The 19684-nt window shown below is 41.1% G+C and overlaps 1 protein-coding gene across 3 annotated transcripts in view; it reads right to left on the reverse strand.

The window, feature by feature from the left end:
* Positions 1-19684, reverse strand: part of AIDA (axin interactor, dorsalization associated) — a 28676-nt gene that overhangs the window by 8603 nt on the left and 389 nt on the right. For all 3 annotated transcript variants that reach the window (XM_048501993.1, XM_048502157.1, XM_048502081.1), the window contains exons 2-6: positions 12265-12334; positions 6457-6510; positions 4413-4467; positions 1890-1953; positions 631-737 (exon numbers count right to left, since the gene is read on the reverse strand). In XM_048501993.1, the coding sequence (XP_048357950.1) occupies positions 631-737; positions 1890-1953; positions 4413-4467; positions 6457-6510; positions 12265-12334 (350 nt within the window). The remainder of the gene's footprint in view (positions 1-630; positions 738-1889; positions 1954-4412; positions 4468-6456; positions 6511-12264; positions 12335-19684) is intronic.

The raw sequence follows: 19684 nt of genomic DNA on the forward strand, positions 1-19684 counted from the left end.
CTAATACAGGTCATCTAAGAACCATTTTAGAAGCAATGATGAGAAAGGGGCGGAGGGAGAAGAACAAGACAGACGATGCGCATAGTAAGTAACTTACTTGTTACTTTATATACTATAATAAAGAATACTTTTGCAACACTGCTACAAACTTTTTTGTTGTGTTTTTGGATAAATAATCCGATTTTCTCTTGACCAACACAAACGATTCCATAGTAAGCTATTTTATTCTATATCCTATTAGAATACAATAATTTATTATGGCACTACCTCCAATATGAAGTCTGTTCTATTGATTTTTCTGAACCATACTATAACTGGAAGTCGGTAAAGAATTAGTGATCTTATTCATAGTCATAAAAAGCTACTGGGCACACTATTTCAATCATGACTTTTTTTTTTTTTTGGTTCTTTAGCAAGCGATTGCTTAGCTACGTTATTTCATTTTCCAGGATTTGCAAATCTACAGACGAGAAAGATAAAGACTAACCTGAAATGATCAAATACACTTTAGTAATTTGGCATACTAGTCAAACAGGTTTTGCCTAATGACCATCCAGGTGGTCCAGCGAAACTTCACAGCAGTAAGTACCCAGTCTGATTCCCCATCAGGTAAGTAACGGTTTCCCCTACCTGGAACTCTAGCAGAAAATGTGTCTGGAGAGCCTGCTCCAGCTCCACCCTCCTCATCGTCTTCCTCAAACTCCAAGTCTTCCTCTTCACCAGGAGCTAAAATCTTCCTTTAAAAAAAAAAGAAGTGCACGCCAGCAGCGGGGTTGACTCGTACATACAATTCAGCCCTGATTGATTCAGTTCAAAAGACTGCACTAAGAAATACTGCTTGAGGAAATATTAGGGACTGTAAAAGCTGCATGTCGGTTAACTTGGAGCAGCTGCTTCACACTTGCAAGTTTATCACCTCATGCTGAAGTTACTGAGCCATAAAAATGTGTGTCAGCACTCACCCTGATGCTGCAAACCTTTGCACCAGCTAGGAACAAGAATAGCATAAAAGGACAGAGATCTAAGAGCTATGCTTTAAAATAAGTTATATCCTCTGCCATTTTTATATAACACCATCAACATACATGGTGTATTACAAATCAAGTACGACGGACAGATTCCTGTCCAAAAACATTTACACACTAAGTTACTGCAACAGGGAAGATACAGAGGTAACTTGGGATGGCATGAGCAAATGTTATATGTACTTGGACTTCATTACAGTCTGGGTTGCTGACTAAGGGGTTATATGTAAAGGAAATAACAGTGTTTGTCAGAAATGTTTCTCATCTTAGTTTTTTTCCTATATTTGTGATGCAAATCTATGCAGTTCTCTACATATGCATGCCAAAATTTACAGAATACCATAACAGGGAAATTAGTTTTCAAGTAATAGACTCTAACAGAGACTGGCAGTCAAAAGTCCTGGAATATTGTGAAAAGTCTTGCCATTACAGCATGATGCATACAGTAAAAGCTTCCAGACATTACAGCCCCTGTATGCTTGACAGTTCCTCTGTCACAGAGGCCAGGCAAGTCTTCTTTGGAGCTGCATTCCAGTGTCTCATGCATATTAAATCCTCTAAGGGGATTTAGTAGATGGACGCCATTGATATATTTGATGTTAGAACGCTGCATTTTAATGGGGCTGGTTTTAATATATAGAGCCATCATTTAATGTTTATCTAAATTTGGTATTATTGATTTTACTGTGCTCTATCTATTTGCCTGTACACCGCCCTGAGCCCTTCGGGGGAGGGTGGTTTATAAATATAACAATCAATCAATCAATCAATCAATCAATCAATCAATCAATCAATCAATCAATCAATCAATCAATCAATGCATGCCCATTTCACATGTATGCTTCAGTTTAACTTATTTCTTACCTTGGTGGAACAGGCTGAATATCAAAAGGGAACTCTTTATTATAAGTGAGAATATTCTTTAGGACTGCAAAAAAAGAAAAGAAAATTGTCATCAACTATCAGCTTGTGTATCAATGTAATAAAGGATCAAAGTGTCTCATTTTTTGCCTGAATCTGAAATTACAAGTGTCTCATACGCTTCCTGCAACTCATTCCTATAAAAGGACAAGGTCAGGATCTCTAGTTACTTTTTCCACCAAAATGAACCATCCAAATCAAAAACCATGTTTATTACAGAACCAAGATCATGTGCTAACATACAACTGAAAACCTGTGCAACTTTGAAAAACAGTAAAAATGTTTACGGACAATTTTTAATGTCTTTAAAAACTAAACATTCCCCGTCTTGTAGTACAAAAGCATATAAGCATAAAAAGAAGCAGATGTGAGAAAAGCTACCTCTGAACCGTACTATGACCTTTATTTAGCTTTTTCAAGGCTCTGAACTTCCTTTATTCCATAATAAAGGAGAAACAAGTATCACACATGCACCTCACAGGAATGTCACAGACCAGATGTCCTAAATCTGGGCTAGAGGGAAACACCAATGAAGCAACTGGGCATGGAAAAAAAATTCCTCACAAAGCACCAATACACAGATGACTCAGTCTCTGACCTGAAAGCTTAAGTTTAACATGAGTGACCAACAGTGTATTTTGCATGTTAGGGGTTTTATGCTATGAAGAGTATGTCTTCTTGTCTATCAGCTAAGCAATATTTGTAGGCTGAGAACACTCACCCAAGGATAAAGGGACATAGTGGCTGAAAAGGTTTCAGGACATTCTATAAATTAGCAAAATGAGAGCCCTTCTCCCCATAGAATAGAATAGAATAGAATCTTTATTGGCCAAGTGTGATTGGACACACAAGGAATTTGTCTCCGGTGCATATGCTCTCAGTGTACATAAAAGAAAATACATTTGTCAAGAATCATAAGGTACAGCACTTAATGATTGTCATATAGGTCTAGTAAGCAATCAGGAAACAATCAATAGTAATAAAAACATAAAATGTAAAATCATAAAATAAAATGAAATGTCAGCACAGGCTATAGTCATACAGTCATAATTGGGAAGAGATGGGTAATAGGAATGATGAAAAAAGTAGTGCAGTAATTATATAATAAATATATAATAAATAGTTTGACATTATCGAGGGAATTATTTGTTTAGCAGAGTGATGGCATTCGGGAAAAAACTGTTCTTATGTCTAGTTGTCTTGGTGTGCAGTGCTCTGTAGCGACGTTTAGAGGGTAAGAGTTGGAACAGTTTATGTCCAGGATGCGAGGGGTCAGTAAATATTTTCCATAAGCCATACTGCCATAAAAACACCAATCACGAAAACCCTGGAAACTCAAACAAGTGATAATGCTCATTTGCATTACCAGTAGAGCTTTATACAGTAATTCCTCAGAAGCAGCAAACCCATTATGGCAAATTTTTGCTGAACAGTTATCACCAATCTGGAAGTTCAAAAGAGGAAGAGGTATTTTTTCAGCATTAAATGGAATGGCCAGACCAAGTTTCATAGTCCTGTTAATATCAGGTAAGTTCTGTAAGGTTGTGGGGATGCCTTGTTACTTTTTATCCCAGTGTGGTGCAGTGATTAAGAGAGGGACCCTAATCTGGAGAACTGGGATTGTTTCCCCACTCCTACACATGAAGCCTGCTGGGTGACCTTGGGCTAGTCACAATATACTCCGAACCCTCTCAGCCCCACCAACCTCACAAAGTGTTGGTTGTGGGGAGAGGAAGGGAAGGAGTTTGTAAAACACTTTTTGACTCCTTACGGTTGCCAAAAATGGGGTATAAAAACCTACTCCTATTCTTCTAGTATGACAATGTGCTAAAACCTGGAAAAGCAGGGATATGAAACTAAGTCTTCCCAGTCTGACATCAAGAAGTGAAGTCTTTTATAACCCTGGTTACAGGTAACTGATGGAGATGGCCTACCACTTAAAAGAAGACAATCAAACTTTTCAAGTATACTGATGGTCAGAATGCTTACCATATACGCCATTAAAAAGACACTGGACTCGTTGCTTCACAATGTATGCTTTTTAATTGGGATGTTCAAGGGTATCCTTCATGAAAAGTGAGATGCTGGAGGCTAAAGCCTGCGTTTCAATCTCACATCAAATGGAAGATTGACCAACATGGGCCGTGGTTCAGTCAAGCTTCAGTCCCAGAGCAGAGACTTGTGTAGAAGCAATAAATGGTTTCCTCCAAGAATCTTGCTACATCATTGTACTAATCTAAACCTATCCTATACAGACAGCACAGCAGAACTGCTTATTTCTAGCAAGATCTGACTGATAACTTCCCAGTGGATCCTGCAGAGATATAACCAGCAGCCTCCAACTTCAACCACTCCTATGGGCATTAATTTCTATTAAATTACATTTTCAAATAGTGTCAGTACTGGCAGGAAGACTGTTAAAGCAGTGGTATGATTGCAGATGCGTTTCCAATGCAGAATACTTACTTGGTTCTAGTTTCTTCAGGTCCTCTAGCTTAAATCCTTCTTGGGACTGTGTAGACTAAGAGGAAAACAGTTTTAGTATTTTTTCCATTTGCCTTTAGTGTTACATTTGTGACAAGAGGGGAAGAGACAAGATGCATTTGAAGCTCCTCAGTTCTTTTCTGAATGAATCTTGTATTCCAAAGAATCTTTAGTTCTTTGGATCCCTCTGAATTGCATTATTTTCCTAAAGGAGAAAGGATATTTAGATGCAAAATCAAGTTGCTGATAAAGTAGACTGCTTTCCCCAGAAGTCTGGAAAAGCTGGTGAAGTTCTTCTGCTGAATAATAAATCTTACGTTCACTCTGTGAATTCCTGAAGCACTATTAGTGAACTTGAACTAAAGGAAGCAAACTAAAGATCCCTCTAAGGAGTTAATACTTGAAGACTACCCTATTCTTTTCTCTAATAATTTTCCAAATTAGAATTTCACATCCATTTACTGGCATATACCCAAGTAACATGTTGTTTTAGTTAGAATTTAGTCAAGGGTCAAACTCCTCAAGGGACTCAAAGTTCAGGAAAATAAATACAGGCTTAGAACAATCATTCAGAAACAAATTCCATAAAGTCAAGCTATAAGCACCAGTGTGATCCATGACCAAATCTGAAGATGAAAAAACCGATCTTGCAAGACAGTACCTAGATGAATGATCAAGGCAGCACTGGGATGAAGAAGGGCCATGTGCCACAAGGTTCACTGCAGAAAGAATGGCTGGAGCAAACACAGATGACTTTGACAGATATGGACCTTCTTACAAGTCTCCCACTGCATAGAATATGATTATTTATGCTGCACGGTGAACTGTCAAGGAAGATTGCTAGAGCTTGCCTCAGTGTTATACAGAGGGACAAAGAAGGGACGCCAACAGGCACCTCTAGCTCTCAGTATTCCCTACCTGTTAAACAAAATCCTGTATCTAGAGATAAACCTGACAATCAAAACCATCTCTCCCTCTTCTCAGCAGGATGGCAGTGCAATCAACTCCAGCTTTCTCAAGCCACTGGAAAACTGTTTTACTTACACCAAACACAGCCAGGCTTTCAGTCTGTCCCTTGTTTCACTGTCCCTGTTTCCCCATCTTCGGATCCAGTGTTTGAATCCCTGCTTCGAGTCCAATGTCAGTACTGGCCTAGGAGAAGCCTTGGCCAGAGACCTTGGACAGCATCTGCTAGTCATGGCGTAGACAGACCTCTGCATAACCCTGAGCAACTGGAACACAAGCTGCCAGACATAATGGGTCTCTTGCTTGGGTGCTGTGTGGTTTCCGGGCTGTATGGCCGTGTTCTAGCAGCATTCTCTCCAGACGTTTCGCCTGCATCTGTGACTGGCATCTTCAGAGGATCTGATAGTAGAACACTAGAACACAGCCATACAGCCCGGAAACCACATAGCACTCCAGTGATTCCGACCGTGAAAGCCTTCGGCAATACATTGAAGATCTCTTGCTTGTTTTATAGGTGTGATAATGCTAAAATCTGTGCTGCTTCCTAGTGATATTTAGTAAGGCAGAATCTATCTGTGCTGCTTCCTAGTGATATTTAGTAAAGCAGAATCTATCTACATATGAATGATGCTTTTCTCCTTTCTGCATAATCTTCATAGGCAAAAGTTGAAAAGGAGCAAGCAAAACCTAGCTATGTTTGTGTTTCACCAGTTCAAAAATACAACTGAACTAACTCATTAAGATCTCCTATTTGTTGGATAAACGTCACAACTGATCATCAGGGACCATTCCCCCAAAATAGCTGGGGATCTTTGGTAAAACAGGTATCCTTAAAATAGAGGGCTTGAAAATGTTTAATTGAGACACAACTCATCCAAAAACTAAAAGGGAAGTTTCAGCGCTATACATGGCTATTTTCTCAATTTCATTTCTCACATCCAATAAACCAATAAAGGACTAAACTAGAGTCTAGTATAGCATATACACTCACTTTAAAACACTGCCTCTTCAATAAAACCCATGAAGAAAAACAATCAGATGAAAAAAAAAAGAACTATACCTGCAAAGCTGCACTCCTTAATTCCAAGCATGTTGCGATCTTAGCTAAGATTTTCTGTAAAAGAAAAGGGGGAAATTACCGTGACTTTGTGTTATTAGAGCAGGGGTCCCCAAACTTTTTAAACAGGGGGCCAGTTCACTGTCTCTCAGACTGTTGGAGGGCCAGACTAAAAAAAAACTATGAACAAATTCCTATGCACAAATGATTGTAAAATGTTTGATTTCACCTTTCAGCCTTTCTGTCATGGTCTATTTTTAGAACAGTGACCAAAGTATGTCAAGTACAGGGTGGGCTCCAAATATTGTTGGGGAGGCTGTGGAATACCTTCCCCTGTTAAAAAAAAAAGCAGAACTTTCCCAATGAAACATTCCATCTAAACCAGGATCAGGTATCTTCCTGGGTTCTTTCCTCCCTAGCAGCCAGCGAGCGATTCGCCAGCCTGGCTGATGCCAATGGGAGTGAGGCGGAACAGAAAGCCTGAGAGCAACACATGGAGTAGCTGAGAGGGAAGGGCGGAGCAGGCGTTGCCACATGTAAGGTTTCCAACTCTGGGTCAGAAAATTCATGGAGATTTGGGGGTGCCATCATGTAACTGCAATCAACAGCTGTTGGGGCCGGTTCCTCCTCTCCCTCGAGCCCCCACTGCACATGAATGGAGCCATTGCCGCCATGCCTGGCGGGCCGGATAAATGCCTTCAGGGGGCCACATGTGGCCCCCGGGCCGTAGTTTGGGGACCCCTGTATTAGAGTAAACTTTACATTTGAAAAAAGCTAACTTTTTCCAATATGTGCACAGCAACAGCTGCAATCCAACGTAGTATGAGAAAGATGCAAAAGATGTTTTCCATATTACCATTTAGTGCACCTAAGTCCACATTTGTGCATGTATACACATATATTTTGTCACACAAGCCCAACTGTACAATGCTTTCGGTTGCAAGCAGAATGGCAATCTGCTTGCAGACCAAGTTTTAACACACATACACACCCCTTCATGCATGCCTGAAAATACAGTACAATCAAACATCCTTATACAGTGGCATACAAACAAGAGAAGTAAAGATCCTTATCTCTTCTCCACTCACATCCCTTCCCACACCCTACAAGTCCATGCCAGAGACAGCCTGCTTTCCTTTCCTGAATTAACAACTATGCTCAGAACAGTATTTCCTCTCCCTCAAACAAGACCGTTACAGCTGCTTGAACTTGCCAGCTGCCCTTTTGCTATGGAGAAGAAATCTTTGACATGCATTAAAAAGCATTTGAGAGTTGAAGAATGATAGTACAGTCAGAACAAATTTGCTCAGGAGGGATTTAAAATCTCAAGGAATGTTTAAAAAAAATAAAAAGAGATCCACTGAATTGTGGCAAGATACCAGCAGGCGTTATTCATAAACCATTTCTCAGGAACCACACCCAATCCAAAAGTAAAAAGAGAACAAAACAGATACAAAACACTGCAGCTAAACACAGCTAGTGTTTTTCCAACTGTTGCTTTCTCAACACAAAGCTTCATTTTTCAAGTATGACACCAATATTTCATTAGCAGCATTGAAGTTGTAATAATCTCTACAAGAGAACACTTTGTCTGCATGTTTACGGTAACTGGATTTTACATAATCTTACAGAAACAGCTAGTGGATACACTGTCCATCAGGTCTGCTGTGCACATAGTGACTGTGATCATGGAAAATTCATATTGTACACCTACCACAAGTCGATAGCCCAAATGGAATTTCATTGTGTTCTTTAAATATATTATTTGAATATATGTATTATTTTCAATCAGTGGGCTCAAGGTGGTTTATTTCACATTTCTTTCCACCTGTATGTTATACCCTTCTGTACTTCACAATGTCATAAGGCCAAATATAACAGAAACAGCATGTACAGGAGCTAGAGTCTTAAGAGGACACCGCTTCCGTGTGAGAAAGTAGGTGGGACCACCTAAAAGAATTCAACCAACTAAGGAGAATCAACTAGTGCAGTGATGGCGAACCTATGGTACGGGTGCCAGAGGTAGCACTCGGAGCACTCTCTGTGGGCACGCGCACACAGAGTTTGTCATGTGGGGTGAGGAAAATCACCCCACAACACACACACACACACCTAGGCTGGCCTGGGCCACTGCACACGACATGCGCGCACCGCGGTGAGCAGGGAGGACTCGGCTGGCGGGCCTGGTGCCTGTGCTCCGGGTGGCTGCTGCCCAAGGGGAGGGGGTGCAGAGGAGGCAGAGATGCTAGAGAGGTGCAGAGTGGTGCATAAGGGACTTGCTGGAGGCAAGAGCAGGCTGGCCCCTGCTCGAGCGGGTGGGGCAGAGGAAGAGGGAGCCAACCGGTTTTTTCTAAACCAAAACTTCAGCATTCAGGTTAAATTGCCAGGTTGGCACTTTGCAATAAATAAGTGGGGTTTGCGTTGCAATTTGGGCACTCGGTCTCAAAAAGGTTCGCCATCACTGTAATAGAGTAATTATTTCAGGGAGATTGTTAGCATTAAACTTCATCATACTGACTGGTGGGCCCCTATCCTGGCCACTCTTTTTACCCAAGTAAACAGCTCAGGTATGATACCTAAGACTTGGCTGTCTGCAACTGTGTTTCCCATTCATAAAAAAGGAAGTCATTCAGAGCCCGCCAACTTCCGCCACCTTCTCTCAGTGATAGGGAAGATTTATGCTAAATTGTTACTGAAGAAACTTCAGCTGTGGCTTTCCCATTCTGGTGCAGTGGGGGCTGAACAAATAGGCTTTCGTAAGGGGAAATCTCCTCTGAACCATGCCTTGGTGCTATTGCACCTAGCCAGTAAATACTCAATCAATGCAGATAAACTCTACGCTGCCTTTATTGATTTAAAGGCTGCCTTTGACTCTGTGCCGAGAGTACTTCTCTGGGCAAAACTGGCTTCCCCCAACATTGATGCCAGACTCCTGTTCTTAATTAGGCAACTGCACACAAATACCAGTTGCCGGATCAAGTGTTCCCATGAAGGCCTTTTGACAGACAGTATTTCAATTTCCAAAGGGGTCAAACAGGGCTGCGTCCTGGCCCCCACTCTTTTCAATATTTTTTTAAGTGACCTCCCCTCTGCTCTCTCAGCAGTGAACAGCCATGCCCCAAAACTGGATACATCCCATGTATCAATTCTGCTCTATGCAGATGATGCTGTTCTTCTCTCTCGATCCAGAGTTGGCCTCAGACGCTTAATGAAGTGCTGTGTGGATTACTGTGAATCCAACAGACTGACAATTAATTATGAAAAAATTTTGGTCTTCTCTAGGCACTTTAAGAAGCTCACATGGGCAATGAATAGCACCCAAACTGAACAGGTTAAGTGCTGTAAGTACCTCGGCCTTTCATTCTCCTATAGCCTTTCATGGGCAACTCATAGGAAGGCTGCTCTCCTTGCTACATCTAACAGTATGTCAGCATTACTACGTTTCTTCTACAGCTGTGGCCATTCCTTTATCCCACCTGCCCTCAAATTTTTCAATGCCAAAGTCACCTCGAGATTGCTTTACGGAGTCCCAATTTGGATTCAAGCTATTAACGACTCCTTGAATTCCCTTCAATCCATTTTTTTCATAAGATAACTGGAATCCCAAATTGCGTGCCCTATGCAGCCCTTTGTCTGGAGTTAGGTCAAAACTCCTTGGAATCAGTTGCTTGGCTGAGGGCTTTTTTAAATTAATTAATTAATTAATTAATTATTGGGTTTTGTATACCGCTCTATCCCCGAAGGGCTCTGGGCGGTGAACAACATAAATCACATATATACAATAACCCTTAAATACATTAAAACAATTTAAAACGCAGCGATCAGGAACAAACAATGTCCGCAATAACCCTCATTAAAACCCTCCCAAAAGGGGGGAGAAATGGGTCCCATAAGTGATAAGGGACCCAGAAGTGAAGAAGAGGAAGAGGATTTTAGATTCTGGCTGCGAATCCATTTTCTCTCAGACTGTAATTCCTTGGTCCACCATCTGCTCTCTGACCCCCATTCCAACCCCTGGTTTTCCATAATCGAAGAAAAAATGGCGGATTCACTTTGCCCTTTGTCCTATTCAGAAGCCTATAGAAAATTAAAAGGTCAACTATTGGATAGAGAGTTCTCTACCCTAATCACCGCAGCCAAGAAAGCATGCTCCCCCCTGTATTTTTCTCTCCCATTTGAACAGGGCCACTTGGCACACTACCTGTACTGTTTAATAAACCCTGCTCAAAGGAGAGCCATAATGCTCGCCAGGTTTAATGTTATGCCTTCTGCCTTGTTACATGGCAGATTTAACAAGCAAGAAAAGGCTAAAAGATTGTTCCTGTGTAATGAAGGCTCAGTTGAATCTCTGGCCCACCAATTACTACACTGTCTCAGATTCAAGGAAATCAGATCCAAGTATGTGAATCTTACTCCTTTACATTTACACGAACTCCCCGATTTATTTAGATTACACTACTTGCTGGACAATCCTGATCCTTCTCTCTGTATGATAGTAGCAGACTTTCTCCTGGAAATTACAAATGCCAGTAGATTTCCCTCCATTTAACATTTATTTCCTGTACTGTATATGTTTTTTTAAATCAGTTTTTTTACTATTGTTGTACTGTTGTCTATGCCAATAAAGGCTTGCTTGCATTAAACTTCAGACCTAGTTTTGGGGAAGAAGTAGGTAACCCTGTTAAGCACTGTTAAACTCCACTGATTTTCATGGGAAGAATTAAAGCGGATTCTTTACCTGGGAGTAAGCTTGGCTGCTGGCAATGGCTTGTTTCTGAGTAAACCCTCCTAGGGTCATGATTCACCCATTCAAAGCGTGCATGGTTGCTTCAAAGCAAAGCCACCAACTACCACCAAGCTTACTCCCGAGTAACGTGCACCTTGGAGCCAACTGTTTTTTCTAAACTAAAACCTCAGTATTCAGGTTAAATTGCCGTGTTGGCACATTGCGATAAATAAGTGAGTTTTGGGTTGCAGTTTGGGCACTTGGTCTCAAAAAGGTTCGCCATCGCTGTCCTATGCCAACAAATTAGCCAGGTCACACATTCATTTACTGTGTTGCACAGAAAGCCTTGAACATTCTTTCCCTATGTAACGAACTTTCATTCAGTGACATTATGTTTAATACCCTTGTTCAATGGCAAAATAATTGCTAAAGTAGCGATGAGGAAATCGCAACAATAATTTTAAAAAGTTGTTTTACTTATATTATTTACAGGCCACCCTTCTCACTGAGACTCCAGGTGGATTACACACAGGAAGTCAATACAGTCAACAAGATGGGATACTGCAAAAAGAAGACTGCAAAAATCCGAAATAAAGCAAAGTATGGCACCTAATGTCACAGGACTGGTATACTAATAAATGCAACAGGGAAGATATTAATACCATTAATCTTAATTTTTAAAAAGTTGTTTCTCAGCATTTTAAAATGAAACACATTTACTGCCACACAATACATGATACTTGCAAACTACAATGATCTTTCCCCTTTTTGCATTACATGGAGTTTTCAGTGATAGTACCCAGTTCTATGCAACCTGGATGAAGCTTTCAGTGACTGCAAGGCCAGTTATTAACTGCTTTTATGTACCATGATCATAAGCAGTAAGGTGACTTTATTAGGGGGAAACAAGTCTAAAGCAGCAATCTCATTAGGACCAGCCTGGACATCCAAACAAGCAAACTTTGATGTTTCCTCAGAGTTTTGGGAAATATTAATTGCTGTTCTATTATACCTCAACAAGTCCTAAGAAAACTGTTCTTGTTTTTAAAGACTATTCTACCACAAAATGAACACACATTACATACCTTTTGATCTTCTGTGAACTCGGAGTTGTTGGGTTGAGATTGAGCCTCCTTCTGTAAGTGTCTTGCCAAACTGATCGGGGAGGGGTGGGGAGAGAGAGAGAGAATTTGAATGCTTTGTGACGTTTGGGATTGTACAAGATAATACAGTGCCCGTTATGAATTTAATCCAGATCAGTCATCACTCAATCAATTTATATGATCGAATCCAGTGGAAAAGTTCTGGTGACAGAAGGGTGTGTGATTTCTACAACCAGTACTGTTCCTGGAGGTCCCCTGCCCTGCAAGAGCAGAATGCTGGGCTTCAGCAAGATGTAAAGATCTGCTAATGGAAGTCCTCTTTCTTAGTGGAGATTTTCCTCAGGATCTAAGTGTGTGTGCTCTGAAATTTTTTTAGACTCCTTCATTAAGACAACCCTTCTTCCACCCAAGTTCTGAGAAGTATCAGAGAGAAAGTTATATTTGTACACATTACAAAGCAAATTATAACCATGTCAAACTGTTACAGTTCTCTGTTAAATCAACTATACTCTGTCTCAGAAAAAGGTGCTAGTATGATCAGCTGAGATGCAGCGGTCAAGAAAACTGCATAGTTCCTCATTAGAACATAGTCCAGAATGAATATGAAAATCATCACTCTTTCAAAGTGCTGCCTTGTCAAAACCATTATTTTGTGCATTACTGAACATGGTACTTTGTATAATTAAACTGAATGCCAAAATGTATTTTACTTTCAAAAGGATGGAAGAAGGGTGGAGCAGGGAGAACATTCTACAACAAAGAAGGTCCAGCATGTTGAGTTCTCTGGTGGAGGAATATAAAACCCTACTAATATCTTTTTCTGAGACAGACTATACCACAGTAGTAAAACATGCATCAGAGATTGCAGGAGCAAGAAATATATGTGATCAGAGAATATATCAGGGCATCAAGAGACTTGCAAGGCAAGATCTCTGGCCTGATTGTCCCCTTTAGCTGAGGCTCATTACCTTCACCTGTTATGATTTGTGAGAGCTAAGAGATTGAAGCTGCTATATAACTGTCAATGCACCTTCTGAGAGGAAAGCACAGTAACAGAGTGTACTGAAAACTGCAGTAATAATCTTTCGCTTAAGGGATAATGCTGACCATGGGTGACTTCATCCAAAACCACAAGAGGGCAGGGATGCAAGCAGTTACTTATCTCCCAGCAGCCCCCCCCCCCTCCCCTCCTACTGCTATGACTGGGAGGCTCCACAAACATATTCCAGCAATGGGAGAGCCAGTGGAGCAGCAGATGTTTTGCTGGAGTTATGCCTGCCCACTCTGCATTTGCTGTATATCAGGGTTCATGCCTTCACAGACACAAGAGGCATATGTGGGAAACAATAAAAACAATCAGTGGGGGACCCTTTATTCCTTGGCATGTTCAAACTTATTGACAACATCAGTTCAAAAAAGCCAAACAATTTGGGAATTAAGCAAATGGTTTTGAAACTGTATCTAGGGATCTTTAGACGTTTCCAATGTTCCCCAAACAAAAGATTACTTATGGGTGAGCAGCTTCTGTGAACACCTTGTTCAGTTACTGAGTTCTTCCTGCAACATGCAGCTGCAAACATGAGTTGGGTGCATTTTATGATACATTCTTTATTTATGAAGACCTACAGTTTTATAAACTGAAGCCAAAAAAAAAATCCCCAAAGCCTCTGCAGCTTTCACAAATGCAAAATGTTTCCTGATCAGACAAGTCAGTGTAAAGAGTTTACTGGAAGTCTGAAAACCACTGCTACAGAAAAGTGTTATTCTTCCACAGTGTAAAACAGGGGGTTCTTCAGATGCCACATTTGCCCCCAGGTATAGAAGTGAACACTTTTTGCTATCACTTGTGCAGCAACAAAGACAAATCTGAGAATTCATGCTCATCTCAGGCAATGAGTCAGGTAGATAAATAGCAAAGCTTGTGTGCAGCAAGCTTTTTTAAAAAAAGCCCCCCCGAAAAGACAAAAACCACCCCATTCCAAGCAAGGAACGCCAATAAAGTTAGCTTTGCATTTTGCAAGCCGAGATTTAATACAATAAGGGGAGACAAGGCACCCCATTAACACCAAATGGGGTAGACGAGGAAACACTTGGTGCAACTATGCACTTAAGAACTGGACTAAGCACACAACAGGAAGAACATGTACATCTCCTAGCTACTGCACATGTCTTCACAGAAAGCCCCTCAAACTGCAGGGCATGTTTTTACCTGCAGAACATGTGGTCCAAAAGCAAACTATTACCCCAATTATTTTGTAACCTTTGAGTTTATTGCACTCGTACATGTGGTTACATGAACAAACTCTCTTGGTACATATGGTACTTCCATACTGCTTCCAGCACTGTACACAGGCCAAGAGAGGCAATGTAGCATTGGATGTCTGGGTGTGTCTGGCCTCATGCCCTTTACACACTAAGAACTCTAGCCTACTTCTCCATGTGGACTGAGTTGGGATGCTACTGGGTGAGGCTGACAGGCTTGGAAGCAGTTTAGGTCCTGAGCTCCAGAAAATGCCATTTCTTGGCCTTGAGTACAAAAGAGCAAGCATCAACAAAGGCATGGGCAAAGGAGGAGGTTCTAAAAGTTTGGGAAAATATGCATTTCACAAGGTGAAGGGGTTGTTGGGGATCTTAGCTGCATGAAAACCTACAAATAATCAACAGTACTGGAAACCTATGAATAATAAACAGTAACAGTACACAACTTGAATTTGATAAAGATCAATAATCCACAGTGATTAATGTTTCCTTGTCTAGAAAGTGACAACAGCTAATCTAGTTAACAGCAAGAAAAACAGTTGATACCCATGCTCATACATTTGATCTCTGAAAAGATGCAGATGTCTGGTTATGCCAAACTTGGCTCAAAAAATCCAGACATGGTATGAACTTCTCCATATTAATTATTATTATTATTATTATTATTATTATTATTATTATTATTATTATTATTATTATTATTATACACATAACAACACAGCACAAGTGTCTGGAATTCATCTCTGAATATCGAGTCCTTCCCAAGGACCTAGGATATTAGAGGTATTTGCGTAGAATGTGTGCAGTTCCTAGAAGTGCTGCTTTCTGCAGCATGTGGACTGATGTTCTGTCCAAGTTTAGGCTTTCCAGATGTTTTTCAAGATTTCTTGGGATTCCTCCTAGAGCACCGACTACTAGTGGGATTACTGTTGTTCTTTTCTGCCACAATCGTTCAACTTCAATTTGTAGGTCCTTGTATTTTGTGATCTTTTCCAGCTCTTGTCCTCTACCCTGCTGTCAACTGGCACAGCAACATCTATGATCCAAACATGTTTTTTCTCTATCACTGTTATGTCTGGGGTGTTGTGTGCCAGGTATCTGTCTGTTTGTATTCTAAAGTCCCAGAGTATTTTTGCTTCTTCATTTTCTGTGGTCTTCTCTGGCTTGTGCTCATACCAGGTCTTGCTACAGGGCAGGCCGTACTTTTTGCAAAGGTTCCAGTGCACCATTGCTGCTAGCCTATTGTGACGTTCAAGATAGTCAGTTTGGGCTATTTTCTTACAACAGCAGATGATGTGCTCCACAGTTTCATCACCCTCTTTGCAGAGACGGCACTTTGGGTCATTGTAAGACTTTTCGATTCGTGTCTTTATTGCATTTGTCCGTAATGCTTGCTCCTGGGCAGCAAAAATCAGGCCTTCAGTTTCCTTCTTTAGAGTTCCCCTTCTGAGCCACTCCCATGTTTTCTTGCTGTCAACCTTCCCTTCAATGTTCTTAAAGTACTGCCCATGGAGTGGCTTGTTTAGCTGTTTTATTATTTTTATTATTTTTATTATTTTTATTATTTTTATTATTATTAATTTCACAGCTGCCAGATCTTTAGCTGGTTGTTGGCCTTCATTACAATTTGAGCCTCGCCCAGAGGCCTAGGAAGTTGTAATGTATCAGCGTAGTATTCGTGGGGGGAACATTGTCCAGAGCAGGGATAGGGAACCTTTAACACTCAAAGAGCCATTTGGACCCATTTCCCATGGGAAAAGAAAACACTTGGAGCCGCAAATAATTTTTGACATTTAAAATAAAGATAACACTGTATATATTGGGTTTTTTTACCTTTTACTCCGCTCATTCTGAGAAGCACATGGATGCGTCCTCCCTGCTGCCTGCAGGGCGGGCAAGGATGGGGCCAGCGGCTCGGCTCGTGGAGCCGCAGTGCAAGGGCAGAAGAGCCACATGCGGCTCTCGAGCCGTAGGTTCCCTACCCCTGGTCCAGAGAAAGTAATAGAAAACGAGAAGGTCAAGATCCTGTGGGACTTTCGAATCCAAACGGACAAAGTGTTGAAACACAATACACCAGACATCACTGTGATTGAGGACAAGAAAGTGAGCATCATCGACACAGCAGTCCCCGGTGACAGCAGGGTCATTGAAAAAGAACACGAGAAGGTCACTAGATACCACAATTTGAAAATCGAGCTTCAGCGTCTATGGCACAAACCAGCTGAAGTCATCCCAGTGGTAATTGGCACGTTGGGCGCCATCCCGAAAACATCTTCGAATTGACAAAATTAACATTGGTCAAATTCAGAAGGCAGCCCTGCTTTTTAAAATTATTATTATTATTATTATTATTATTATTATTATTATTATTATTATTATTATTATTATTAGCACTTCATAGACCTCTCAACCCCCGAAGGGCTCTGAGCAGTGTACAGGGCCCATAGATTCACAAAGGAGCCTTTCAAATCATGTGTCGATGCCTCTTGGGCAAGTCTTAGAAGTTATTTGGATTCCATCCTTTGGAAATACATGAGAAGTCATTACTTACTAGCTAGCTATTAATATTAGAACTTTCAAATGGTAGGTGTATCTAATTTGATGGCTGGCTGGTATCCTGTATCTTTAACTGTCACCAAAACAAACAAACAAACAAACCCAGATTTGCAAACAAATATTTTCACTTCATTTAGTTGATTTGAACAAACTCCACTGGTACTACAGGGCTCAACAAATCCCACAAACCCGGTCACCATGGAACGTAGATATTTCACTGTGGTGTCTAGTATTGTCAGCAATAATTTTATTGTAGTTTTTCTCAGCAATTAATAGTGGAAGCACAAAAACTGGTTCCAACCACTTCTTCCACTTTGACCACCCAAAAGGTTATGTTTGGGTTCTTGGGACCTACATGGACAAAAGACATGTGGAATAGAAGCTGTAAAACGAAGGGTGATTCGTCAGGATTGAATGAAAGAACTGGCTGGATCCTTCCCCAAGCTTATTTATCATTTTGCATCAAAATACTTTATGTCAAAACTAAATGTGTATGAAGTTCTTATCGTTGCTTGTTTATATACAAACTTGATTTTATACCATTCAATAGCATAAAGAACAGGAGAAGTCCCAGCAGAATGGAAGAGGGTTAATGTTCTCATCTTCAAAAAGGGAAAAAAGAGGACCCAGACAATTACTACCCAGTCAGCCTGACATTGATATTGGAAGGAAAGATTCTAGGGCAGATCATTAAACAGACAGTCTGTGAGAACTTAGAAGAGAATACCGAAAGTGCTAAAAGCCAACATGATTTTCTCAAAAAAAAAAAAGTCACACCAGACTTATCTGTTTTTTTGATAGAGGGACAAACTTTGTAGACAAAGGGAATGCTGTGAACATAGCATACCTTGATTTTAGTAAGGCCTTTGACAAAGTGCCTCGCAAGCTAGTAAAATGTGGACTAGACAATGCTACTGTTACATGGATTTTTATTAGTTGACCAAACCCAAAGGGCTCATCTTCATCCTGGAGAGAAGTGACTACTGGGGTGCCACAGGGTTCTGTCCTGGGCCTGTCCTGTTTATCAATGGCTTGGATGATGGAGTAGAGGGCACACTAACCAAATTTGCAAATGACACCAAATTAGAAGGGGTAGCTAATATCTCAGAGTACAGGGTCAGAATTCAAAATGACCTGGATAAAGTTGTGACCAAACTAACAAAATGAATTTCAACCTCCTTTGGAGGTTTTTAAACAGAGGCTGGGTGGCCATCTGCTGGGAGTGCTGTGATTGTGTGTTCCTGCATGGCAGGGGGTTGGACTTGATGGCTCTTGTGGTCTCTTCCAACTTTATGATTCTGTAATTCCATAGTGGTGGATTAATTCATTTCTTAACCATTTGCTTTCTATACTGACTTCAATCTTTAATTAAATGAACTTTTTAAAGCAATAATTAAATTATGAGAAATTAGGTCAGGGCTAGAAATTAGCTATTTGTTGCTCTGATGACACATTCCTATATTTATGTACTAAAATACTTTCACCAAAGTGTTAATAAAATTACAGAAAGTTATGCAAAGATCAGGGCTATGCTTTGAGGTAATAAAAATTGGAAGCTGGCTGTTGTGGGTTTTCTGGGCTTGATAGTTTTTGCTCCTAACTTTTTACCCATATCTATGGCTGGCATCTTCAGAGGCATCTTCTTTGTGGCACACTACCTGCAGATACAGGAAAAACATTAAGAGCAAAAATTACCAGACTAGGGCCACACAGTCCAGAAAACACACAACAGCCAGTTGATTCCAGCCAGGAAAGCCTTCGACAGTACAAAAATTAGAAAAATTTACCATTAAAATACAAAATCAGGCTGTGAATGGGAAATGACATGGTGTTAAAACTGTCGATTCTCTCTTCTTAACCCACATTGCCTTTCATTTAAAACATACATTCCCTTACGCATAGCGAAGGGTGAAGAAATGTTTTTGGGGTGGGTGGGTGTACCTCTTCCCACCCATCACTGAAGACAGTGAAATGACGAGGCTGCCCCATCAGGGTCCTCCCTCCCGGGTTCCTTACTGTACTACCGAGTACCGACCCACCCTTGGTCCATCCATGCCGTGAGCACCAAGACAAACTCAGCCGCCCCTCCTCAGCCTCTAGAGTCCCAGAGTCAGGCAGAGGGAGGCTTCAGATCTTACAAATCTCCCCGACCCAATCCCACCGGAAATAAAACAAGAGTCCAGCGGCACCGTAAACACTTAACAACATTTATTCCAGTACAACCGTTTATGAACCAGAACTTCAGATACAGGGAACTGTAAAGCCATTAAATCGGTGCTTTTACATTTGGATCAGAAAAAAGGAGTGGGGAGGGAGGCATTGGCTCAATCCGCACAGCATGTTTATAACGAGTTGCAAAGGGAAAACGAGTTCATTTATAACGATTGCAACTGGTTACAAATATGCCGTGCGGAAGGAGGCATCGTGAATAGAACCCGCTTGAAACCCAGATCCAACACGCTGCTTCCAGCCTCGGGCCCTTCATCCCGCTGCCCCACCCAAGGGTAGCCCCCTCCGTGGGCTCCGCCCAGCCGCTGCGACCCCGCCCCAGAGCAGCCCCCCTCCCCCGCCGCGCGCCTTCAGCCGC

Source organism: Sphaerodactylus townsendi, linkage group LG01 (assembly GCF_021028975.2).
Source record: "Sphaerodactylus townsendi isolate TG3544 linkage group LG01, MPM_Stown_v2.3, whole genome shotgun sequence".
Lineage (NCBI taxonomy): Eukaryota > Metazoa > Chordata > Lepidosauria > Squamata > Sphaerodactylidae > Sphaerodactylus > Sphaerodactylus townsendi.